This window comes from Trachypithecus francoisi, unplaced genomic scaffold (assembly GCF_009764315.1).
Source record: "Trachypithecus francoisi isolate TF-2019V2 unplaced genomic scaffold, Tfra_2.0 Lachesis_group15, whole genome shotgun sequence".
Taxonomy (NCBI): domain Eukaryota; kingdom Metazoa; phylum Chordata; class Mammalia; order Primates; family Cercopithecidae; genus Trachypithecus; species Trachypithecus francoisi.
In genome coordinates, this window is record NW_022681460.1 from 59,510,945 (window position 1) to 59,538,068 (window position 27,124).

At 41.5% G+C, this 27,124-nt stretch overlaps 1 protein-coding gene across 1 annotated transcript in view; it reads left to right on the forward strand.

The window, feature by feature from the left end:
• The window catches only part of NOX3 (NADPH oxidase 3), a 61,618-nt gene that overhangs the window by 21,735 nt on the left and 12,759 nt on the right, over nt 1-27,124 (forward strand). The window contains exons 8-12 of the mRNA XM_033236544.1: nt 3,065-3,157; nt 5,012-5,265; nt 11,209-11,371; nt 22,837-22,983; nt 26,973-27,097. Of these exons, the coding sequence (XP_033092435.1) occupies nt 3,065-3,157; nt 5,012-5,265; nt 11,209-11,371; nt 22,837-22,983; nt 26,973-27,097 (782 nt within the window). The remainder of the gene's footprint in view (nt 1-3,064; nt 3,158-5,011; nt 5,266-11,208; nt 11,372-22,836; nt 22,984-26,972; nt 27,098-27,124) is intronic.

A 27,124-nucleotide genomic window follows, 5' to 3' on the forward strand; every position in this document is an offset into this window, starting at 1 on the left:
GTGAAGGAAACAAGTTTCATTATTGCTGCTTTTGAATCAACATTGTTTTATTTCTATCATAAAATACTCACTGTAGCGTGACTTTTTGAGTATTTTTTGGAGAAGAAGAAAATAAATCCAAGAAGCCATGGAGTATTTTAGCATTAAGGAAATTTAGATACTAAATAGTTCTTCCCCATTATTTAATGGCTGAGGAAATTGAGGTCCAAGCAGTTTCAGTGTCTTACCTATGGTCACAAAAGGCATTCCCAGTAAAGCCACATCAAAGAACCAGAGCCCTTAACTCTGTGGCCATGAACTTTCTCCTCCACACCCCACAGCATTCACTGTAAATCTCCAGCTTCCTTAACCCCCATTTTGTCAGCACTCTGCTGCTAGCTACAAGTACATAGCCCCAACGTTCTATTTATCTCTGTGAATAAAGCCATAGTATTTAACAGCTTGGAGGGAACTTAAATAATAATTTTCTCCAGCTAGTTCCCATTTTACAAAACAGGAAATTGTGAACATAATAAATCCCAAGATGTGCCTCGTGGCACAGAATGAAGGGTGGTGGCCCCAAGGACAGAATCAGGTCTTCAGACACCCAGCCCAGCATCTACCTTGGCACACATCCCTCTTGCTCTGAATCAAGGCCTCCTTGTCTTGAGTCACTCTTGTCTGTCCCGGGTATCACTGCAAGGACAGTTCCCTAATATTCATCCCTGGCCATCTCTCCCTCAGGCCCTGACTTCCAGGGGCTCCAGGCACAACACAGGTAACTACACTGGCTACCTCCTCTTGGAGCAAGGGATATACTCAGGTTAAGATGGAGTCAGGGATTAATAGCTTACATTCTCCTACCTGAACCATGGAAAGAAAAATAATCCATTACATTTTATTACCGTGGAAAATATCAGAGACCATGTCTGATTTGACATCACCAAAATGAAGTGTGTGATACCCCCAAACTTTCTAAAATGGGTGGGGAAGATTATTTGTAAAAATATATGAAGACTGTGAGTGTCTTTGCAAATATCTCTTTTAGCCCACATAGAAAGAACTGCCAATTCTCACTCTCATTTCTGTAAACATCCAAAGCAATTCTCAAAAAGCTTTCTGGTTCATTCAAGCATAAGAGACCTAAGGATTCCTTTGCTTGGCCCAACCCCGTGCTTCCTAGGGACGCTTCCTAGTTTCCCCTTACTCGGATCATCGTCACCACGTCATCCACAGCATAGGGAGACAAAAGGTTTATTCTCTTTGCTGTTCCGAACACATTGCTGGGCCTCACTGAGGCAGAAAAAGTAAGTGGGTCAAATTGCCTTGTGTTGCCCCCATCAATCTAGCTTTTATGAGGCCAAGAGCCCCCCAGGAAAAAAAAAAAAAAAGCAAAGATGGTTGATATAGTTGAGAAGAGGGACCACGCAAAGAGACCCAGAAATCAACAAAAAGAAATAGACAAAATGAGAAAGTGGTGACTCAAAGGAAGTAAAACTAATGCTAAAACGCTTGTGACCCACCAACAGAAGAGACGGAGCCAGACGACTGGTCAGGGAGCACTGAGTAACGGGTCAGTCGGTGAGGGGTGGTGAATGTCTGAGTTCCGAAGACCGAGCCATCCTTCCTGCCTCCCTAGATACTATTCAAGGAGTAAGGCGGTGGATTTAGAAAACCTAGGAGGAAGTGTAGGGACACATGAAAAGGCTTGAGTTCTAGCTCTGGCTCTCTCTGGTCCGCTTCAGACTCTCCAGGCAACTCAGAATATCAGGATTTTCCTTCTTTTAATTCTAAAAGAATTAGAGGGTATTGAATGTTCCCAATACAAAGCAATAATCAGTGTTTGAGATGATGAATAGAGTAATTTACCCTGACCTTATCATGATACATTATGTATATCAAAACATCACTACGTACCTCGTGAATATATACAATTATTATTTGTCTATTTAAAACAATAAAAATTATAAAAAGAAAAAAAGAATTAGAGTAGATTTCCAAGATCGTTTAATATCCTAAAATTCAATAAGTTCATGAGTTTCTAATGTTTTGGAAAACAAGCCTCAATATCAATTTCAGGGCTGGACAGAAAGGACCACGATAATATGGCAATGCACGTGGGAGGTAGCCTGGGGTCCTGGAAAGAACTCAGGCTGGGTAGTCAGGCATATCTGAGTTCACATCTCTACCAGACACCTTCTTCCCTTTATGATCTTGGATAATTTGGTTGATCTGACTGAGTCTTAATTCCGTCTTCTGTAAAATCAAGACAATACATATGCCTCATGGGATTGTTCAGTACAAATAGAACTCTTCAAAATTTGTAACTTCCCATCCCTTCCCTTTTACTGAGGAAGACACCGTATGTTGTACAGAGCACCTGATACAATATCCTGCTGGTAAATTGATCATCAGTAATGCACATTATACTCACCAAAGGTTCACATAGCATCTGATTTAAAAAGGACATTTTCACCATCACAATTCTCTAGACAATTATTGAGTCTTTTGCTGTGATTAGATAAACTTAAATTTAAGGTATCAGGAAACTATATTTTACTCTATATAACTCTGTGTGTGTGTGTGTGTGTGTGTGTGTGTGTGTGTGTATTTCTGTGTTTATTCAGGCAGACCCTCTAGTTGTGATGCATTCTTGGCCCAAAAAGTACTATTTGAGATTTTAAAATGCAATTTCTTGTGTCCTGTGTTGGGCGAGTAATGTAGCTATGAATTTGGCTTGAGTTTGGGAGTATTTATGACCTTATCATATGTAACATAAACATCAATCTGCTTTTTTATTTCTTTGCAAATTCAATTATTTCTAATTACATAAAGGCATCATTGATCAAGTAAGCATAAAAACCAATATAGAAGAATTTAATCTCTTAAATAAGCTTGTAGACTTCAAGAAATAATTGAATGTTATAGTATATAATACAAGGAGACATCTTTGTTGTTGATAACTGGCCCAAAGTTAAAGGAAAAATGTTTAAACCCCGTCATGTTTTATATTGATTTGGTTCAAATTGAAAATATTTGGATTCTATTTTCATTCCTTTTTCTCTGTCTCTGCTACTCTCTGCAGGCTTGGAAATGGATTTTAGGCCCTGTGGTCTTGTATGCATGTGAAAGAATAATTAGATTCTGGCGATTTCAACAAGAAGTTGTCATTACCAAGGTATGCATGTAGCTTTATGTCTGAATAAAAGCCTGAGTGTAGATGAAAATTTTTTATTAGCCCAAGTTTTTAATTTGCCATTTTTATTGCAGAACTGTCTGTAATTTAGAGGCTCATCTTCTGTTCTAATAATTGCTTGTATCCTGAGCATCTTTTAGTGTGACTAATTTTGCTGAAGACAGGGATCAGGACTCCAGACGGTACACAGAATTCTGATAAAGGTTTATTGTACAGCACTGGAATGATCCGCTTTTTCTTTATTTTGGTTTCTCTCTAGGGTGAAATGCAAGGGGAGTGAGTGTGCTTTACATGGGTCATAGTGACTTGAAGGAGAATCACTTCCTTCACCAAGTAAAGACACAAATTTTGCAAACAAACAACATTTTCAAATCTATACACTCTCACTGGGGACTACCAAGCAGAGGAAGGGGAAACAGTCACCATAAGGTTCAGAGCAAGAGGGACCAATGTGGGGAAGAAAAATGGAGAGGAAGGATGATGACAGAGTTCTACCCTCATGAGCAGCATGAAGGATGAAGACAGAGTTCTACCCTCGTGAGCGGCGTGCTCCTGGTAGCATTTTTTAGGCTTGCTCCCCATTCTCGCATCTCTACATCCTCACAATGTTTACCTCTTGCTGGAGGAAGCTGGGAAGGGATAGACCAAGACCAAAAAAATGCATGCCTAGGAGAGTGAAAAGGTGCCAAATACTCTCCCCTAGTTTTTGAAATGTCCAAGAAGAAACTCTCCGTTAGCCAAGCCTATCCCACTTTGCTAACACAATTTTAACAGAATCCTGTATCTCTGTAGCCACCTTCATGAAAGCAGATGTATAGAAATTGCTTCCTATTTCTGCTTTAAGCTGTTTCTATGTTGCTGTTTTTAAGTTAAGCACCAAAGGATGTCAGGCTGTATCAAAAGCCAGACTGTAAAACTTCTGGAAACCTACTCGAGCTGTTACTAGGGAGACCATTTAACCGCAATGTCAGAACAGATACCAGTAGGAAGAGGGAAAACTTAGAACCAATGATTAAAATGCCGTGAAATTCTCTTTTGAATGGAAAAATACTGTCACAGTATCTAGATGCTAGATTTTGTTCCCTTATACCTCTTGTCACAAAAGAAGACGGGAGGGCCTGGAGAGATTTTTCAGGAAACAAGATAGAAATCTAAGAAGGGAAATTAGCTCTTTCCCTCTGATAAGCAGCAAGTCATAAAACTTTTATAAACACTACTAGAAACCTTGCACAATGCTTCCCTACATCTAAAACTCACAGTGGAGTCAGGACACGGGATAAGACTCAACTAAAAAGAAAAGAGTTTGAAGGTGGAGTCAACTAAAACAAGAAAAGAGTTTGAAGTGAGTTTGAAGATCCTTTTTCACTTAGCCTGAAGAAATAAGAGGGTTAATTCACAAGACATTGAGATAAGATGCAGATCATTGAAAAAGCTAAAAAAAATGTTCCTAGATGTAAAAACCCAGAGCTAATGTGGTGACTATTTTAATAACCCTAAGCATAATAATATGCAAGCTTCTACTCTCTTGGGTCTGGTTGACTGTGCTGTGGAAAGCCTGGCCATTTGACACATGAACTCACATGCTGGGCACCAACTGCACCTGGGTACAGCTATTTCAAACACTGCCCTCTGAAGCAAAGGAGCATGATTCTTGCTGGAGTTGCAAACACAGATGTGAAAGTGGTGGCAAATATCGTTGGGAGCTAATAGCAGATAGGATATATAAATTACACCTGAAACAAGCTCATCTAAAATTGTGAACACCTTTGAGGGAATGAAAGGTGTTTCTTTATTATTTTGAGGACAAAGGCAACCAACTCTCTTGCTCTCACGTAGGTGGTAAGCCACCCCTCTGGAGTCCTGGAACTTCACATGAAAAAGCGTGGCTTTAAAATGGCGCCAGGGCAGTACATCTTGGTGCAGTGCTCGGCCATATCCTCGCTGGAGTGGCACCCCTTCACCCTTACCTCTGCCCCCCAGGAAGACTTCTTTAGCGTGCACATCCGGGCAGCAGGAGACTGGACGGCAGCGCTACTGGAGGCCTTTGGGGCAGAGGGACAGGCCCTCCAGGAGCCCTGGAGACTGCCAAGGTTCGTGCCCCTTTCTCTCATGTATAAATCGCAACATTATAAAAAGTAAGGTATCTTAATGCATCAACATGCTACCAGATTCAGCAATACCTTTATTAGATGGTGAGTTTGAGCCCATGTTTTAAATTTGAGAATGTGTATAAAAAGCATAATCTTGTAGACTTCTAGGAGACACACATCTATTTCTGTAAAAACAAAAAAACAAAAAAAAAGAATGAACAGAAAAAAACTAGTGTTCAGCCAAGAGAAGGTGATCCAGGAAGGGGGTTTCTCTCCCAGGTCCTAAAGCATCACCTGGTTACTTCTATGTAGCCTGCAAAGAGTGAGACAACTCTAGGCATTTTTTTCTATCACATTCTGAGTTTTTTTGATTATATTTGTAAAGTTGGGTCTTCATAACAAGGATGCTATGTTTTTGTGTCCTCTTCTTATAAAGACCCTAGTCATATTGGATATAAGGGCCCATACCACTCCTGCATGGCCTCATCTTAGCTTTATTCATTATGTCTGCAACCCTATTTCTAAATAAGGTCATGTTCTAAGTACTGAGGTTAGGACTTTAACATGTCAATGGGGTTGACCACACTATCACTCTATTCAGAAAAGCCTGGGCTCACGCCTGCTATCCCAGCACTTTGGGAGGCCAAGGCGGGCAGATCACTTGAGGTCAGGAGTTTGAGACCAGCCTGGCCAACCTGATGAATCCCCATCTCTACTAAAAATACAAAATTTAGCCGGGTGTGGTGTCACGTGCCTGTAATCGCAGCTGTTTGGGTGGCTGAGGCAGGAGAATTACTTGAACCTGGGAGGCAGAGGTTGCAGTGAGCCGAGATCACGCCACTGCACTCCAGCCTGGGCGATAGAGTGAGACCTTGTCTCAAAAAAAGAAGGAGGAGGAGGAGGAGAAAGAGGAGGAGGAAGAGGAGGAGGAAGAGGAGGAGGAGGAGGAGGAAAGATAAAGAAAAAGCCTGGGCACATGACAGAAGTGCCAATGTAAATGACCACTCCTTGGCTCTGTTCAGTAAACAATGGCTTCAGGTCAATTCCCATTCTTCACGCAGGGTTACCCAAAAGCTTACAAAGCACACATTTGGGGCTCTGGAATAACAGGGACACCAAAAAAAATGATGAGAAAAACATTTTTGGAAGAATTTCCTATTTGAAAAGAAGCATCAAGAGATTCCTACTTCTGCCATCCCTGGAGGGTGTCAGGAACTACTAAGAAGCAGCCACTGCCGTGAGCACTTCGGTAGGGAGCTCGGCAGAGACACTTCGAACAGAAGTTCCTGAGGGCAGGACATTGTCTTTCCTCCTTGGAATCTCCGGTGCCTACAACAGTGTCTGATGTGCAGTGCATACAGAGGAAAGATTTGACAAAAGAATAAATGAAGCCCTGGAGCCAATATGGATTCGTTATCTCATTTAATTTGACAAATATTTATTGGTGACAAACAAGGTACCATAATAAATTTGAGACACAAAATTTAATCAGCTTATCGTCCTGCTTTCCCTCTTTTCATAGGCTACTGAGCCATGACTGCACCCCTGGGCTTGGTTGTATTTAGTGGGTAGGAAGAGTCACAGGCCTCCTTTCAAACCCTGGTCCTGAAGAATGGTATGATGCCAAGCCAAGTAGAAACATCATCTGCTCAAGCCAGAGCCCCAGATCAGACGACAACACCTGACTATTTTCTGTTTTATAGTGGAAATGAAGCAATGTAATAAAATTTTAAGGTTCAGAGTGCAGTGCAAATGCTTAAAATCAGACATAAAAGTAGAAGCACTGCACAGCACCCCACCCTCACCAACTCCCCCAGCACACACACACACACACACACACACACACATATGCAGGGCACAGTATCTAACTGCTTTCTCGGTCCCTGCTCTCCCCTTGGCAACGCCAAGGCAAAAGGCTTCATCCTTTTTGCTACCTGGCTTCTGCCTTGTGTGTATACACTTATCTCCTCTATCAACCACCCTTCCCCTTCACAAACCGGATAGCATTTCAGCCAGTCCCCCAAGAAGAACTCGGTACTGGTTACTCAATAGCTGATATGCTTTCTGCCTATGGAGTGCATTGCCAGCTGCAAGGCCCAACAGGATCCCCAGGGCCTCCTTGGGCTCATCTGTTCCACCTCCTGCTCCCTCCTGGGCTTAGCTCTTCCAGCTTTCTTGTTGTTCACACACACTGAAAATGTAGTCCTCAGTGCCTTTGCCATTGCTGTTCCCTCCACCTGGAATGCTGTTCCCCACATCTCTGCTGGGCAGCTTCCTCTCTTCCTTCAGGTCTCTGTTCAAATGTCTCCTTCTAGTGAGGCCTTTCCTTCCCACTTCACATGAAACAACTCCCAGCAGTCACTCAATCGCCATGATGCCACACGCTGACTTTATTTTTCTTTATAGTACATACCACCACCTGACATGCTAAATATTTGCTTGATTGTTTGTTTACTGTCTATCTCTCCACACTAGAATGGAAGTTCTATGAGAAAAGGGGCTTTGTTTGGTTCACTTTACCATTCCCGGGGCCTAGAACAGGCCCTGACCCTCAGTCACTCAGTAAGTAATTATGGGCTCGATAAAAGTGAGTTGTCATAAACAGAGCTGCTTCCCTCCATTCACTAATTTGTTTCGCCCTCTGCCTCTGTATGTGTGTAGGCATATGTATTAGTGGCAAAGCCTTCCAAAAAACTAGAATTTCTTTAAATCTTCAACATACAAAGAATCAGGATGTTGTTGGACTTCCTTGGATGATTTTACAGTTCCCCACTGTTTCCATTTTGAATTAAATGTACCATATTGGGGAGAGCAATATATCTTTTTACTGCTTTGGATCCCAGACAAATTTAATCCAGCCCCTGGAATTCATGAGTGAGAAGCCCAGGAGGAGAAGCAAGCCCAGAAAAAGAACAAGGAAACCTCTTCCTCTAAGCCCAAGAAAAAGGGAGAGAATGTGAGCTCTTTCAAAAGACTAGACCTTCTGAAGGAAAACAGAGGATAGCATTTTCAGCAAGTTATCCTGTGCCCAGAGCTGGGGGCTGCAGTGTGAGACGAGCTGGGTTCAAAGCCCAACTTTGTGTATGATCTTGGAGAATGTATGCAACACACTGCCTCAGTTTCCTCATCTGTATAATGAAGATGACAATAATGGTACTCATGGCTTTGTTTAGGATCAAATATAACAGTCCATAAAAACACTTAACATAATACTTCGCACACGGTAAGTGCTCAAAGAGTTAACTACTATTATTATTACCAAGATAAGAATGGTCACCTACCACAGAGATAGCAATGGAAGTGTTTATTAGAGGAGTAAATGCAGTCAGTTCAGAGAGATGAGATTGGAACTTAATGGGGTAGGGTGGGGTGCTGCTGAACTATCCAACAAGGACCCACAGGACATGGATGCAGGCAAGACGAATCATTTTCTGAGCAGCATTGTTAGGAACGCTGTGTCTGACTCAAGTCAGGGATAGCTGCATAAACTTGATAAACAAAAATTTGTGCAAAGGAAGTTGATTCAGATTGTTAAAAATCTGGAGAAATGGAGAAATTTGGGCCCAAAAAAGAACAACTGGGGTGTCGTGATAGCTATGATCAACTATTTAAAGGCCTGAGATGCAAAAAAGGAAAAAGATCTGGAATGTGCTTCTCAGAAAGGCAAAAGATGAGAGTTGTCAGAAGACAGATTTCAGTAAGACACGAGAAAAAATTGTCTAATACTTAGAATTGCCCCTAAGTGGAACAAGGTGCCCTGCAGTTTAACATTGGAATATGATCATCTCTCAGGGATGTGGCAGGAGGATTACTGTATTAGCAGGGAACTTAGACTAAATACTTTCTCCTGTAGCTTTGAGTTTCAATTCTAAAGATGTAGAAATTTGTTTATTGTATATTTCTGTGGATTAATTACAAAATTCTTGATACCTTTTTAAATCAGTGTCAAATAAATCCCCAATATGACTGATTCTTTTTAAAAAATGAACAATAAGACATTTTAATCTATGTACAGGGTTTTTTTCTCTCTTTCTCTCAATTTCCTTTATCTAATTATTTATGGAATAATCTACAGTGGGCTAAGATACTAACCATTTCTGGTTAATGACCTTTTATTTTTATTCTTCCATTTCCATATATCAATATGTAATAAAGCCTTATTAATTAAGATTAACTTGAGGAGAGTTCATTTGAATTATTAGGAAGTCTGGCATATAGAACAGTTTAAAATAAACCCAATTGAACTTTCATGAACACATAGTAAAGCCCAAATGGGCCAACCTCCGGTGTCCTCAACAGACACCCCTTAGGGAATGGTTATGAATAACTCAGAAACCTTTTAATTAGCATATCTTTGTTCATATGTAAATATGTGCTTTTGGAATAGTTGAGGTTATTTAATACATTCTGCTGACTGAAATATTTTAAACATTCCCTTTACAATTTATTCAACCAATTGTTATTGAACAACTTCATGTCAGAGAGCGCTGGTGTTACAGCAGTGAGCAAAGACAGCCCTGACTCCTACTTTCCTAGACCTCACAGCTCTACACAGACATCAATCAGATCATGCACACACACCAATAAATTGTAAAATTACAGCTGTGATGAGGACTATAGAGGAGGGGAACATGTAGCTATAAATTATATAAGAGGGGATTTAATCTAATCTGAGGGGTTCAAGAAGGCTTCCACAGGAAAAGAATGATTTGGATAAGACCTACCAGAGGAATAACTATTAACTAACTAAGGAGAGAGGGAAGAAACTGGAGAAGATGCCAGGTGCAGAGGCTCATGCCTATGATCCCAGCACATTGGGAGGCCGAGGTGGGTGGATCACGAGGTCAAGAGATCAAGAACCATCCTGGCCAACATGGTCAAACCCCGTCTCTACTAAAAATACAAAAAAATTAGCTGGGCATGGTGGCATGTACCTGTAGTCCCAGCTACTTGGGAGGCTGAGGCAGAAGAATCACTTGAACCCAGGAGGTGAAGGTTGCAGTGAGCCGAGATCGCATCGCTGCACTCCAGCCTGGAGATAGAGCAAGACTGCATCTCAAAAAAAAAAAAAAAGAAAAGAAACTGGGGAAGATTATTCCAAGGGAAAAGGGTATCATATGCAAAGGCCCGGTGGCAGTAGGGAGTATTGTGTATTTAATATTTTAGGAATATTAATATCTCACCAGAGTGAAAACCAGTGATAAGAGATGGAGAAGAACTCAGGGGCCAGTCTACATAGGACCATGCTAAGGACCCTCTTATTTATTCAGTGAATATACTTTATCCTTATTAAGAAAAATTCGCTAAGCAGAGAAAAATACCAGTGATACCCAAGGCCTAATTACCACAGATTTTAAGTCAGTATAATCTAAAATAATGGGTTTTAGAAGTTCCACATAACTGACAAATGACTTCAAAATTGTGTTTATTCCAAATGAATGGCTTCCATTAGACTAAAATTACATAAACCTACTAAGATGTGTGACCAAAAGTAAAAAGGGGAGAATGACACTAGGAAGAGGAAAGATAAGCCTGCTAAGCTATCTTGATGCTTCCAGATTTTTCCCTCTGATGGCAACTGGGGTGGAAAGGGAGATGGCTCTTCCAGCAGCCTCAATGATACTTGGAGCCAAAACAAGCTTCTAAGAACTGTAAGGAGAGCATGCCACATGGAAGAGGCCTGAGCTGTAGCGAGAGATGTCAGGCTTTGTCCTTCTATGAACAGTGCCTGGGCCAGGACAACCTGGTTGTCTCCCCATAAGGCAGAGCTGGAAATCCTCATGCTAACCCCAGGCTCTCCAAATAGGGCATTTTCAAGCACAGAGTCAACCTCTGCATGCACTGGCAAACACGTCCTATAAAAAGCACCAGCTCCAGGTGGTTTTGGGTTCACAAGCAAGGTGTTCTGAAGGTCAAATAGGCTGCGTTCCTCTGTGATTCCAGGCTGGCCGTGGACGGGCCCTTTGGAGCTGCCCTGACAGATGTATTTCTCTACCCAGTGAGTGTGTGCATTGCCGCGGGGATCGGAGTCACTCCCTTCGCTGCTCTTCTGAAATCTATATGGTACAAATGCAGTGAGGCGCAGACCCCGCTGAAGCTGAGCAAGGTATGGAAAAATCATTAGTTCACCCTTCCATGGATTAAAAGGTTCAGTGTCCTTATATCTATCATCTGCCAATTCTTGGGGAGGATTTTAATTAACTATGAGGGATAAACTCAAGGATCCTTAACTATACTTATGTTCTTAAAAATCTCCACTCAGTATGACATTTATGAGTAGGGTTATGTCTAATCTTGTTAAAGATGACAAGACATAAATTTTATTGCTTCATTGCCATTACAGGACATGTAATTGCTCATCTCAATAAAATATGGACAGGCTGCAAATGGCTATGTGACTGGGTGGCAGTTCGCAATATTAACAGGCAACCTCTCCTTAGTCTCTTTAGCTTCAGACTGTGGTTGCAAGTGCACAATTCAATGTCTTCCTCTCATGGACCCAGTCCTGACAAGAAGCCACAATTGGGACTTATTGGCCGCCTTGCTGTGGGGTGGCCATCCCGCTCTGAATCTGCCTTTTGTCATTTCTTGTATGTTTTACAACTAGATGCCTCTAGAATTTCTTTCTCTCCTTTGTCATATCTAGATACTCCATCTGACCTGCTGCTGGACCCACTTAGGACCAGCAGCAGGCACTAGAGGAATGGTAGGCAAGGAGCCCTAATAACCCAACGCCGTGTGAATGCAGGAGGAGTGAGGATAGCAGGCGAGCTTGGTGCTGGGCCCAGTCCTGCGTATCTTCTGTGCTTAACCCTTTGTACACAGTGTCCTCAGCTTTCAAAGGGAGATGCTTGACTTAACCACCAGGTCTCAATGTGTAAAACATGGGACATCTGTCACCTGACATGATCCACTAAAGAGAATTCTGTAGTCAAAGGAACTTAAGCAATGCTCCTGCAACATCGCACACTGGAAGACATCATCTACTAGCCATTAAATATGCTCTGTGGGGTTGGGGTGTGGTGACTCACACCTGTAATCCCAGCACTTTGGGAGACTGAAGTGAGAGGATCACTTGAGGCCAGGAGTTTGAGACTAGATCAGCCTGGGCTGCATAGTGAGACATCATCTCTACAAAAAAATTAAATATTAGGGAATTCAAGGCAGTGAGCCATGATCACACCACTGCACTCCAGCCTGGGCAACAGAGCGAGACTCTGTCTCTAAAAAACAGTTCCGCAGAAGAGAGCCTCATTCAGCTTTGTTTCATCTATCTTTCCCAAGGTTATTTAGCCACAGAACCTTTCCTCACCTAACGTCTGTCAAGAAATCGTATTCTGTGAAGCATCCCAGGCCATGCAGGCCAGAAGATCTCTAAATTCAGGTCTCTGCCAACTAAGAAACAGGAGTTAGCTATTTCCTGAGTTTTCAAGTGACAGGTTCTTGACATACATTTTTTCATCTGAATTTTTTAATCTCCCCAACAACCTTATAAAGTAAATAACACAAGGCCTGTTTTCCAGATAAGGAAACTGAAGCTTGGAGAGATTAAATTGATTTTCCTGAAAAGACATGGGTAATCAAAGGCAGAATCGGGATTCAAACTCAGGTTCATCTGGCTCTTTCCATGACAAAACCAACACATGGTAGATGTGACCCCAGCTCCTCCTGCAGCCCTAGTGCAATATTGTAGGAAGACCATGGGATTCTTGCTCATAGAATCGGCACCTGAATTTTGCTGTTATCAAAGAACATGCCTGATTCCACCCTGACTGAAGTACTGCGTGCAGTTCACCTCTCTGAGCTGGGTTTCCTGATCCACATAATGGAGAAATAAGAATCCATATCCAACAGAGAGTTTTAATGCTAAATAAGAGAAATAATATGGAAATATCACTATAGAAATGTGTGTACAGAAATATAAATGATTATCTAAATGCTGATTATATCTACCAAAGATATAAATAGGTTACCAGTACTACTACTACTACTAATGACCTAGATTTATCAAGCACTGACTACCTAACAGGAAGGAAACTGGGCATTTTACATGCACCATCTCATGCCATCTTTTCATCGTACCTATCATTTTCATTCCCATTTTACAGATGAGAAAACTGAAGCTAGATCACAAAGCTAATAGAAATGATAGAGTCATCTTACTGAATGCTCATAATAGCTCATTCAGATAGGTAATATTCTCAATACTGACGAGGACCCTGGCACACAGAGAGCTAAATAATACTAGAACTAGAGTCTGAATCTAGATCGTTCTGGCACCAAAGTTCATCTTCTTTCCTCTACACCATGATATATTTAACAAAGCAAGCAAAACAGTGACTGGGAGATTTGGACCTCACAGCAATGCTTTGTTTTGGTTCATGATGATTTCTCAGCCACCCTAAGTTCTTCCTTCCCTCTTGCTGCCTACCAAGTAAAACCCGCTTAGAGCCGTGGCTCACTGCTTCATGGTTTCCATGACGCTAAAAGTCACTTTGCGCTTCACAGGAAGATGGTGGTGGATAGCGTGTCTCACTTTCATTCACTCACTAATCCAGCTAATATTTCAAGTCCTGCTCAGAGGCATGCAAAGTCTCACTCTCATCGTACCCGACTCACAATCACCTCCTGCTTCTCTTAACCTCCACCACTCCTTTGCTGCCCTCCTGTTACGTCACATATCTTTCCTGCATTAAGATTCACAAAATAATCTTATTTTCTCTAACAGACTGTGAGTTCCTTGAGCATAGCTTCTCTAAATATCTTTATACTTTTATATATATATGTATATATACACACACACATATATTATGTGACAACTATATATATAGTTAAAATAGTGAATAAATCAATGAGTGAATGTCTCCATGTCCAAAAAGAATAAACACTGGCTTCTGTAGACAATTTTCTTTAAAATTCAAAGGTATTAAGATTTTATTTATGTAACCAAAAAGATTGTTCAATGATTTTTACTAAATTCCAATTATTTTACTAGGAACATAGAGGAAAAATCTTATAAGAACCCCCCAAAATCTTAAAATTCATACAGGAGCCTACAAAATCTTAATACCACCTCCTTTCTCAGCATTCCATTGTCATTCCTGGGCTCTGCTTGTGGGGTTTCTCAAGGCTTTCAGCACTGCAGTCACCACAGAACCATAAAATAGGGACATTGATTTCTATTCCAAGAAACAGAAACCGTAGAGTCAAAAATATAAAAGCAATGTTTTCATCGCTTATAAAAATGTGAGGGACTATTTGGACACGACTCAGCTGAAAATAAGGGCAGAAATAATGTCATGTGGGAGAAGGGAAGCTAAAGTGTGGGATCATAAACTAACTTAAAGGCCCTAATCTCCTAGCTTTGCATAGGACCATGAAAGTCAGTATCTGTACTTCGAGTGGTCCAAAGTCACCCAGCTGGTTCACCACTGAGTCAGGACCTGAGCGCGTGTTTCTGATTTTTGCTTCAAAGTTCTTTCATGGAAGAAGTGAGGTTTTCATGCTATTGAAAGTTTAGGCTGAAAATTACACTTCAGATCCAATTCCTTCACGTCTGCAGGCATGAGAACAGGCTTAGGAAGTTTCTCTCTTTTAAAGCAACTTTGTGTTGATTTGAGTATAGCTACCGTTAGGCTTATGTAACTAATATTTGTCAGGGCTACCCACATGCTTTTGAGATATAAAGACTACCCCTTCCACTAAACTGTCAGCATCTATATAATTTTTGAAGTGCAGCGCAGAGCAAAGCAGTATGTATTTATCTAACAGTGTCGTCACAATTTTAAGTATGGACTATAGTTTTCAGATTGTCCTCTTTTGTAATAAGGAAGGAAACAAAAACTCACATAGGCATTGAGAGCTGGAATTTTAAGCTTAAATGGTTAACTGCAATTAGGTGTGATTTTTTTTCCTCCATGTGTAAAAACACTGGTTGGCATAAGGTATAGATTTTTACACACAAAACTCAAGTTGCAAGTCTACAGTACAAAATGGGCACCAAAGTTTTCTCAATTGTCACCATTGCAAACTAGAACTTCTTTACCCTTCTCCTCTGCTGCATTATTCTAGAAAACTTCTAAGTAAAATGCAGGAGCATAACCAGTAAGATGCCTGCCACTTCCTTAGTGGGAAGCATCGTAAGTAGTACTTTCCATTTGAAGCTGATGTCTTAAAATCTCCATGTTTCTAAGTACCTTTTATTTTGAAAGATCTGGGAGAGGCAGAGAGTGGAAGGGTAGGGGGAAGAATGGGCAGGAGGGGATTTCCCAAGAAGGCAAAATAACAAGAAGTATAATGATGGCTTGCTGTGATGAAAATGGAAAAAAAGTTGCAATACATGAAAGAAATATTTTCAACAGAGAAGTAAGAGCCAAACTTCACTGAGTTGAAGGCAGCTACGAATGCTGTGCCCTTGTGGGATGAGGGAAGGCTGAGGGTGGTTGAGAATTCTCTGTGATGCAATATGGAGGAAGTTGAATGCTGGGGGCGAAAAATGCCCTCTAGCGATAAAGTCCTCCACCTCCTGCCTAACGGGTATGATTAATTCTACATCACACTCAATTTGTGAAAAGAGCTCTTGAAAAAAAATTAGGATGGTTTGCTTGTGCAAACTGTCAAAATGATGAATGAAATAGGTGTGTATGAATGGGGAGGGAGGGAGAGGATTGCTGACATAAATAGATTGGCTTACACATTTTAGTTCTCCCTGATATCACAGCTGTGCAGTCAGAACTGAGAGAACTGCCAACTGCAAGATGTGGTGCGTTTTCTTAACTGCATATGTAATCTTCAGACTACAATACAATAGATTATACAAAAACTGAGGTAATCTCATTTCTTCATAAATTGTCTTCCTTCATCAGCTCCATAATATATAACCATGATAATGGGTATTTACAGTGTGTCCCATGCAAAATGGCCTTTGGGTTCTTAACCTAATATAATAAACAGATAAATCAAATAAAAAGACAGCACGGGCCAGTGGGAACAAGGGAAAGAGGCCAAAAAAGACAAAAAAATCCATACTCTACTAAAATATATTAATAAAACAGAGGAGGGCCTGCTCTCTTTTCTAGTGAATGAAAAATGCATTTAATTTAATCTGTTTACTTTGAGAAATTATTTACTTTCCCTTTCCCTCACACTGGAGCTCTGGCTACTCCTGGAATTGATCACCTCCACTCACCACCAAGATTGCTGCCATCAGTTGGCCTCTTTAAGAGGGGCCATGCGCACCTCTCATAAAGAAACGTGTGCTTCTTGCCTTTCCTTGGAGGGCCTCAAAAGGCCTCAGTACCCCATCAGCCCTCACCGTTGCTCTGTACAGAAGTGACCAGTATTAATTTTTTTTTTTTTTTTTTTGAGACAGAGTCTCGCTCTGTCGCCCAGGCTAGAGTGCAGTGGCCGGATCTCAGCTCACTGCAAGCTCCGCCTCCCGGGTTTAAGCCATTCTCCTGCCTCAGCCTCCCGAGTAGCTGGCACTACAGGCGCCCGCCACCTCGCCCAGCTAGTTTTTTGTATTTTTTAGTAGAGACGGGGTTTCACCGTGTTAGCCAGGATGGTCTCGATCTCCTGACCTCGTGATCCGCCCGTCTCGGCCTCCCAAAGTGCTGGGAGTATTAATATTTTTAATATCTTAGTCTATTAACCACAGATTCCATGACTACGGTCTTCTTGTAAAAGAGGCCAATGAAATACACAAACATTTTAAAATCTCCCTTCACCTCCCTCCCCAAACTAAACACCTCCCCAACTTTGCTCCCTGAGAAACTCACCATTAAACAGTTGAACATGTCTCATTCCGTTCCTTTTCCATGCATTTATATGCATATACCTATACACATTTATGCATAAATGGGGGGGTGTGTGTAGAAGGAAGAGGAAGTGCAATTTGTTTTGTTTTTCATGAAAGCATAACTTGGGGCACCTTCAGTGTCAATACCTGATGATCTATTTCATTTCGTTTGGTGTCTTTAGAGTATCCCATAGTATGGAATATATATCCATAGTATGGTAGGCCACAATGTATGGAATCATTCTGCTATTAAAGAATGTTTCAGGCCAGGTGTGGTGGCTCACACCTGTAATCCCAGCACTTTGGGAGACCAAGGCAGGCGAATCACCTGAGGCCAGAAGTTCAAGACCAGCCTGACCAACATGGCAATACCCCATCACCACTAAAAATACAAAAATTAGCCAGGCGTGGTGGCAGGTGCCTGTAATCCCAGCTACTCAGGAGGTTGAAGCATGAGAATTGCTTGAACCTGAGAGGCGGAGGTTGCAGTGAACTGAGATCATGCCACTGCACTCCAGCCCCAGGGGATAGAGCGAGACTGTCTCCAAAAGAAAAGAAAAGAATGTTTCAGTTGTTCAATAAGGATTATTAACTATAATTAGACCAAACCGAGGCCCAAAAGAAATCAGTCCTCAGCCACAGGGCAAAGTAGCAATATAGTCATGAAATAGTTAACATCAAGGATAACGACATTCAGAAAATGTCTTAAGGATGAAAAATGATTCACAAAGCCTGGTCTTGGCCTTATAATGGTTCACCAGAAAAACAATTTTATAATTGCATCACTTTAAACTAGAAGTTTTACACATTAGGCAGGCTTATCATTAAGAAAAAATATTTCTTCTTTTATTTATTCTTATTTGTTCTTGTATTAATCCAGGATTCCCTTAACAAAAACAAAATAAAAACCGGGACAATAAGAGTGATCATTTATTGAGTAGGTAATATATTTTCTAAACACCAGTCTTTATCTTTTCACGGAGAGAAATTCTCCTTTTGGAAAACGGTCCTGATTCTCCCTCTACGCAGAGTTTCTGTCATCCTGCTGGTTTCAAGCTTCTGTCTGTTCTGTTCTTTCATTTGCCGTGTGGGATACAGAGGCATGCTGCCCAGTAGGAGGCAGGTGGCACTGCAAGCCACTGCCCTTCTCCTTGAGGAGGCGATGGTCAAGGTGGGCCCCTGGCTCCCTGTAAAATGCCTCTAGGCTGGTTTAGTACACACCGAACCTGGTGAGGGGCTTCCCCTTCATGGAGCACGTCTTCATGATGAATGCTGAGATTCTGGTTCTGTCACTGGTGCCAGAGGTCAAGTTTGGCTTCCCTTCTCAGTGACCAGGAGTGATCAGTGGGAACACATGCCAAGCAAGGCGCATGTCCCTCTTTGCTCTGTAATATATTGTCTCCATTCTTCATTCTCTAAGCTCCTCCAAATGACAAACAAGGATAGCAACAATAGCAGCAAACATCTGAGCACTTACTGTGTCTGCCAGACGTTGCGTTAAATGCTTCAGTAAAACATATCCTTTCATCCTCACAATAACCTCATGAGCTGTTGTTCTGTGTTTATTGCCATTTTACATATGCAGTAATCTAGGTTCGAGTTAAGAAACTTGTGCCCAGTTGTACAAGTTATTTGCAACTTCTCCCTGCATGGTGAAGCCGGCAGCAGTCTACAACAGCGGATGGATCTCATAGGCTCACAATGTTGAGTTGTTGTACCATGCTACACTGTATCCTAAATCTGTATTCTTGTGTTCACTTTCCTTGTTTAGAGGGGCTCTGGGCCATAAATAAATACATAAGTAAATAACTTTTTTTCTGTTTCATCCTCTGGAAATTGACTTTGGATATAAAGACATACAGATTGTGTTTATGAAAGGGCCCTCTGCCTGTGTTCATGGATATCTATTCAAGATATAGCACAAGCTTTGGAGATGCAATCGCCTAAAAGCATCCAACTTTGATTGGAGAGTCTGAGCTCTCGTAGTAACACAGACTGGTAGTGCTTCTCAATTCATTTTGTAAAACTGTTTATCAAAATTTAGCACAGTTGCATTTCCTACTGGCCCCAGACCTCTTTGACCTGGTCCCTATGTGCTGCTGAAGAATTCTTAAAGAGAAGCCTAGGCTTGGGAAAACATGAAAATGAGAAGGGACACACAGAGAGCCCAGCCTTGTGACTGTCACTCAGACCCAAGCCCTTTGCAAATGGACATGGCTGAGTTTGGGCTGATCGCCAGTGCTTGGAAACAATGTGACAGCTAAGGTCTGTGACAGGCCACATGCACACAGAACCCCTCAACCCCATGACACAGTCCCAGAGGGGTCTCCCAAAACATCTAGACATCCACTATATCTACAAGAATGTGGCTGGGCATGATGGTTCATGCTCGTAATCCCAGCACTTTGGGAGACTGAGGCAGGAGAATCACTTGAACCCGGGAGGTGGAGGTTGCAGTGAGCCAAGATCCCGCCATTACATTCCAGTCTGGGCAACAGAGAGAGACTCCCTCTCAAAAAAAAAAAAAAAAAAGTGTGGGATGAGTCCTGTAAAAAAAAAATAATAATTTCATTACTATGAAAGTTCAGAACTTTTGTTATTTTACTGATAATGACTTTCTGTTTAATAAAATCTTTTAAAGTATACTCAAGTATTTTTGGTCTCTGAGATCAGCTATGGAATTCTGAAAAGGCATGCTTTCTACAGGTAGCTGATTTCAGGGTTGTTTTATTTTTGGAGACTAAGGTGGAGTGAGCATTGAAAAGCACAGATCACAGAGTTGTAGCCTATTGTTTGGGATACTTGGTCTGTCATTGACCAGGTCCTTTCTCATGGGCGAAATGCAGAGGTGGAACTCTTATGTCCCTTCCCAGTGAGAGTCCCCCACCATTAGAAAGATGAAAGAAAGTCAAAGTAAATACCTTTTGCTTCTGTTCAAAGTCCCTTTCTTTCTTTTTCTGCCTGAAACACTTCTACTGAGCCTATCCATTTTTCCTCCATAGCCTCTTACACCAAAGCGGCCCAGTGTCACTTACGAGTCAATTACGGAGGGAAAAACACACAAAGCCATTACAAGGAAGCAAAAAGTATAAAAGGCTTAATAAACCCTAAGAACACTGACACACAGCTAGGCCACGAGAAAGTAAGGAAGGATTTCTATTTGAAAGGATAAAGTTTCATGTATGGAGGAAGCTAAGATGTGCATAGTTTTCAAGAAAGGATGACTGGGACTAGATTTGAAATTGGAGGATTTTTTAATAAAGCAAATGTTCTGGTTTATTATCCATCTATGAATCTGTTTTAAGCACGTTCCTTAAAAAGTGAGAAAGAGAGAAAATAAACCAATGATATTTGCTCTATGCCCAGTGCCATACTCTGAGATGAAACAGACTACTGAGGCCAGGGAGGAGAGGGTCGCGCGTAGGTGAGCACCTTGTTAATTCAGCCAGTAGATTTTTCGTTTCTACCCAGAGCAAAGCAAGGCAAAGTGAGAGCTAAGGTTTTCAAAGAGTAATTTGGATTAGGCACTACACAAAGTGAAAAGAAAGCAGATAGCAGTATTCATCACCAACCAAATCCGCCCCTAACTGGCCTCCTTTCCTCCTCCCTCACCCTCCAATCCCTGGTTCTGTTCTCAATACAGCAGCCAGAGAGGTCCTGCCACCTGCGGTGAACCATGGAACTCCCCTGCTCGCCAACTCCCTGTGCTTTCCTGCCTCAGAGTGAAAGTCAACGATGGCCCCAAAGCCCTACAACGCTATGGCTCCCCCAGCCCACCCCTCACCCATCTCCTTGCTCTCCCTGCCCTCCCTGGCCTCTAGCCACACGGGCCTCCAGGCTCTTCCTGGAAAGGTCTCACTCAGGACAACTTTCCCATCATCTGCAGAGCTCTTCCCCTAAGCATTTGACTCCCTCGCTTCTTACAGGTCTTTGCTCCAATGTCCCCTTCTCATGAAGAGGGGACATGAATCTCCACGAATTGAGGGTTCATGTCCATCCATTACTGATTCAACAAATATGTACTGAATGCTTCTTATGTCTCCAAACTGTTCTATGCCTTAGAACTATAAAAGTGAACACAAGAGGCCAAAAACAAGAAAGGGCTCAATGAGCCCTCATTTGACCATTCAACTTAATATTGCAACACTTCCTAGTCCACCTGGGGTTTCTGCATGCACTTCTCACCATCTGACATAGCCTATATTCTACTTACCTATCATCTTCCTTCTCCTGCTAAGATGCAAACTCTAAGTGGACATCAATTTTTTTTTTTTTTTTTTGGCCCTGTCTTGTTCACTTGTATAGTTCCAGAGCACAGAAAAGTCTGGACAGGTAGGAAGCATTCAATACATATTTGTTGAATCAGTGAACGAATGGATGAACCTGAGCCCCTTGCTCATGGGGATTCAGAGGGCGTCACCAAAGGGAATCCCCGCTTAGCTCTGCCTGGAGAGGCTGTGCACAGATCATCCCCAGGAAGAAAGAAGTGTCAGGAAAAGAAGGGCAACCCTCTCTCTTCCTGAGAAAAGAAGGTCTTTGTGCTTAGAGACTGAGGGATTATTTGTCCCGAAATTAATATCTTAAGTCCCCTTGTGAACAGGAGCTGTCCAACAAATATGTAGGCCTAATTCTTGAAAGAAGAGGCCTTATTCTCAGCATCTTTTACTCTTACAAATAATTAATATTATAAAGTCCTGCCTAAACATGAAGCAAATAGACAAGATGTTTAGCTTTGAAATAAACTCTTTGATTTTTGTCTCATGAATTTGATCTATTAATTAAATCTCATTTATATCTCTGATTATATGATTGTGAGCTTACAAGCTGGCTGGCAGAGAGGGAGAGAAGAGAACACTGAGCACCACATGAGGTATTTCCAGGTGGGGATTTACCAGGCAGCAGCTGGAATCAAGACCAGCCCTCATGGATATTGTTAAGCCATAGAGATATCTCTTTGGGGAGAAGGCACAAGAGAGAGGTGTGGGCAGCAAGGGGTGGGAGTGTGAGAAAAATTGGGAGAATTAATAGATTTCTCTCCTGTGGTTTCTTTTAGATGCAATTATTTGAAACTCGAAGCACAAAAACTAAGCTTTTATTTTAGCAAACCTGAACTACTTCTTGTCACATGTCGTTTGCTTAACACTGAGAGTTAAAAAAATAATTCTTCCTAGACATAATTTCATTATAGCAGTTGACACACAGGCACAGCCACCACCCACCGGCTTTCTTGGACACTGATATGTTTCACTGAGAGGAAATTTCTGGCCTGTGTGACTTGATTCTGAAATTACCATAATCTCCACTCTCCAGAGGCCGTAGCTAGTGAAGTGGATTAGTGCCCAAGCCTTTGGGGTCTCTGGAGAACAAAGTTCAAATCCAGAGCTTAGGTCATAAGTAAAGATGAAGGGGTTGGTCTAACGGTTTATCCCCCTTGGGAGCAGTGAAAGGCACAGCTAGTTATGATTATTAATCTTGTTCAGAAGCAGCACAGCCAGAAATGTGGTGAGTTGATCCTCATCCAGAGAAACTGGCACGGCCCACAGGCTCCTGACTCTCTGAATTCACTCTGGGCTTTTTCAAACACAATGTGAATTTTTTCAAAAGAAATCACAGTGTGACTGTTCACTGACAGGAAAAAAAAAAAAAAGAAAGCATGTTATTTTGCAGAAGTGCCCATTTGGGCTCAAATAATTTGAGGGAGATAAAGTAGTCTGTGATTATCAGCACATATGAAAAGAGGGATATATCCGTTCACTTGCCGTCTCTCTTGACAGGTGTATTTCTACTGGATTTGCCGGGATGCAAGAGCTTTTGAGTGGTTTGCTGATCTCTTACTCTCACTGGAAACACGGATGAGTGAGCAGGGGAAAACTCACTTTCTGAGTTATCATATATTTCTTACTGGCTGGGATGAAAATCAGGTACTGATAAGACTCTGAGAATAAGCAATATTGCTTAACTCATGTAATAGCAACGAGCAACAATTTCAATAATGAGCTATGTAGCACTCTGATAGGATGACATAATTATTTTTATGTTCTTAAAAAGGAAAGGAGAGTGAAATAAAATCAGATTAGCAAGAGTGATTCAAGTTGTAACAACCAAAGAACCAAAAAAAAGAAGCTATAGTTAATTTGCTGAGGAATAGAAAGGGTCAGACAATGGAAGACAATCCAGAGGTTGGAAATCCCAAATAAATTTGCATTTGTCCCTTTAAAAGTGACATCAAATGAATAGTACTGATTGGCTGTATCATCTTGTTGAGTTTCTGACTGGTTCTAATTCTGTGCCTTGAGCTGTTCAGAGTTAAGCAAAAAAGATTCCTAGGTGTTTACATTCAACATTTTGTATTGTAAAGTATGTGAGCATCTATAGAAAATAATTATTATGAATACATAATTTGTCCAGAGTTTGTTCTCTTAAGGTGTTCCTAGAAATTGTGTGCATATATGTTTATTTACCTAAGGTCAAGATGATCTTTTGTTTTGGCAGGTGTTCTGCAGTATATTGTATTAATGAAACATTAAGATTGAATTTACCAAAAATAATGTTTACCAAAATATTGACTATGATAGTATTTCCATGTTGATACTCTTGAATGATAACTATTACATTGTAATTCATTTTAACTCCTCAAATATGGGAATTAACAATGAAGTGATTACCAGGTTACATAATATATATTCTAATCAGCAGCTATTATTGATATATACTTTTAAGGAAAGTGTATTTGAGCCTGGGAGATTGGCATTAATCACTGCATTTGCAAGTGAATGCTCTGTGTATGTACATCACACATACACACACACACACACACACACACACACACACACACACACACACTGGCCCTAAGGAACATCACTGTAATTTGACTCTGTACATCTGCAAATGAATAAGACTCTGCTAGAAATTCAGTAGCTTAATGAATTTTTATGGTCTTATTTGCAGTCCTTCTTAAATATTTAATCCTTTGGGATAATTTAAAATGTAGGTTTCTTGGGAACTAGGCTTGAAACATCTTAATGAATTATATAGTGTTAATTATGTTTTCCAAACAAACACTTTCCTTATTCAAGTGGGATTTTTGACTGATGAACGGTTTGGTGAAGTAGAGACAGCTTCTGTCTTCTGCTTTCAAGTACTGTGCCTGCTATTCTACTTCTAAGGTGCACTGATCCCAGTGTGCACCTAGGTATTCCCTGCCAACTGGGAGCCATGGGACTGAGGTTCTCATAACCGAGAACTGAAGTTGATTTGGCGACAACACAATCCTGCCCCCTCCCATCTCTACTACTTCCAAGAATATGCTATAAAATACACATTTTTTTCTAAACACGAGTAAATTAAAATAGATGTCTTACATTTTTGCCATGACATGTTGAAAATTATTTCGACTCCCAAATTTCAGGCAGAAAAATCACTAATTTCAACATTTAAAGGAAAAATAATTGGTGCATTCTGTCGGGAAAGAATGAAGAGGCTGTTTTAGAAATACCCAATTGTTAAACTGAATTCAACAACCTCAAAGTGGCAAAATGACAAGAACAGAAGGGACAGATGGAAGAGGTATTATGAAGGGCAAATCAACAGAGTTTGGAGATTAATTGAACATTGGGCTGAGAAATATGGGACAAATATCATTCCAAATGTTTGAACATCAGTGATTGGCGGTACCACAAGCGTAAGTAGGGAAGGCCCTTTTTGTGTGTGAAATGGTGCCCAAACTTCTCAGCAGGGACTTTAAGGCCCTTCCCAGCCTGACTTCAACTCACTAGTTGTGTCCCACTCCCATCAGTTTCCTCTGGCACCAGAGCCACCAAAGGATGCGTGTTCACCCATCACACTGTGCACGCTCACACACCCATGGCTTTGCTCGTTCTCTTCCCGCACCTGACATATCACTTAACACCCTCTGCCACTGTTCCCCACCTCTTTTTGCACAGAGTCCTATAGTCCAACTCTTTTCCAGCAGTAGCCCTGCCATCTGGGGTCAGACTTGCCTGCTCACAACTTTCTACAACCTGGATTTCTTTTTATCTTTATATTTTCGATTCAGAGGGTGTGTGTGCCCATTTGTGAGATGGGTATAACACATACTGGTGGGGTTTGGGTTTTTAGTGTACCCATTACCCAAATAGTGGACATCGTACCCAGTAGATTATTTGTCAAAACTCACTCCCTTCTCACCATCCCCCCTTTTTGGAGCCCCCAGTGCCTGTTATTCCCATCTTTATGTCCATGTGTGCCCATTGATTAGCTGCTCCTAATAACTGAGAACACCGAGTATTTGGTTTTTTTGTTTCTGAGTTAGTTCACTTAGAATAATGGCCTCCAGCTCCATCCATGTTGCTGCAAAGAACATGATTTCATTCTTTTTATGGCTGCATAGTATTCCATAGTACGTATATAACACATTTTCTTTGTCCAGGCAACTGTTGATGGACACTTAGGTTAGTTCCATGATTTTGCTATTGTGAATACTGCTGTGATGAACATATGAATTCAGGTTTCTTTTATATATAATTGGCCTGGATTTCTGAGATCAACCTGCCATTGTCTCCTGACCTGTTGGGACACTTCCATTATTTTCAGCTGAACCTCCCTAGATTCAACTACTTTTTTAGACTGGAGCGAAAGTCAGCCAGGAAAGTCAGGCTTGCAATGGGGACCTGGGGCATGAGTTGCACCCAGCAGGGTTGTTACCCAAACTGGTCAGGGTCAGGATGAGTCAGAGGGTGAGGATGAATAGAGCACCACATAGGGGTCTAAGGGATGAGCACTGGTGACACAGTTCCCAGGAGGTGAGAAGCAAGGTAGCTACCAGAACGCAGAAGGTGCTAAAATAAATGACAGCAACTTAAAACATGATCATGACCAGGTGTGGTGGCTCACACCTGTAAACCCAGCACTTCAGGACGCCAAGGTGGGTGGATCATGAGGTCAGGAGATTGAGACGATTTTGGCTAACACAGTGAAACCCCGTCTCCACTAAAAATAAAAAATTTAAAAACAAAATTAGCCAGGTGTGGTGGCACGCACCTGTAGTCCCAGCTACTTGGGAGGCTGAGGCAGGAGAATTGCTTGAACTCAGGAGGCGGAGGTTGCAATGAGCTGAGATCGCGCCACTGCACTGCAGACTGGGCGACAAAGCAAGACTGTCTCAAAAAAAAACCAAAAACATACAAACAAACAAAAACAAACAAACAAAAAAATGATCACAAGAGATTACGCTGTGGGCTCTCACTTATTGACCACTAGCTACATGATGCCTGGATGGAGTCACTTAATTCCAAGGCAAATGATTAGGCACAGAGCTCTAGCCAAGCCACCTGCTAGGCTCTGGCCACCATGTTCTGCCTGCCGGGCTCCACGGCCTCCCGGCACTTGAAACCGGACCATATACATCACACTGTTTCAACACACTAGGCAGGTCTGATTGTAAGATGCTGTTTCTTCCCAGACATTTCATAGCACTGTAATCTGGCAATGCCCTTCTCAACTCCCCAGGGGCCAATGTTAAGTGAAAGGGGATAGCAGATAGAGATGAATTGTTGAAAAGTTTGGCAGGAAAAGAAGGAAGTCATTTAGTGCTTGCTTTTTCTTAACCACATTTACTATATTACTTTCATCCTTTTAAAGGAAAATATTCTTTCTAGGTTAACGTTATTGCACACCTACTATGTATAAAGAGGCACTTAGTTCCGACAAGGCCTGATTCAGACTTAAATGAGATATGATGCTTGCCCTAAAGTACAGCATTGGTGACATCTGCAAATAGTGATAAGCATTGCCAGCCCTGTACACATATTTTAATTAAATCTACAAATGAACATGATTAGTTTATTCTTTATTGATAGAAAGCTTATATATTTTTTTCTAAATGTCATCTAACGCCACACATTTACTTTAGGCTGTTCACATAGCTTTACATTGGGATGAAAATACTGATGTGATCACAGGCTTAAAACAGAAGACCTTCTATGGGAGACCCAACTGGAACAATGAGTTCAAGCAGATCGCCTACAGTCACCCCAGGTGAGGCAAGATCTTGCTCCTCTCCCT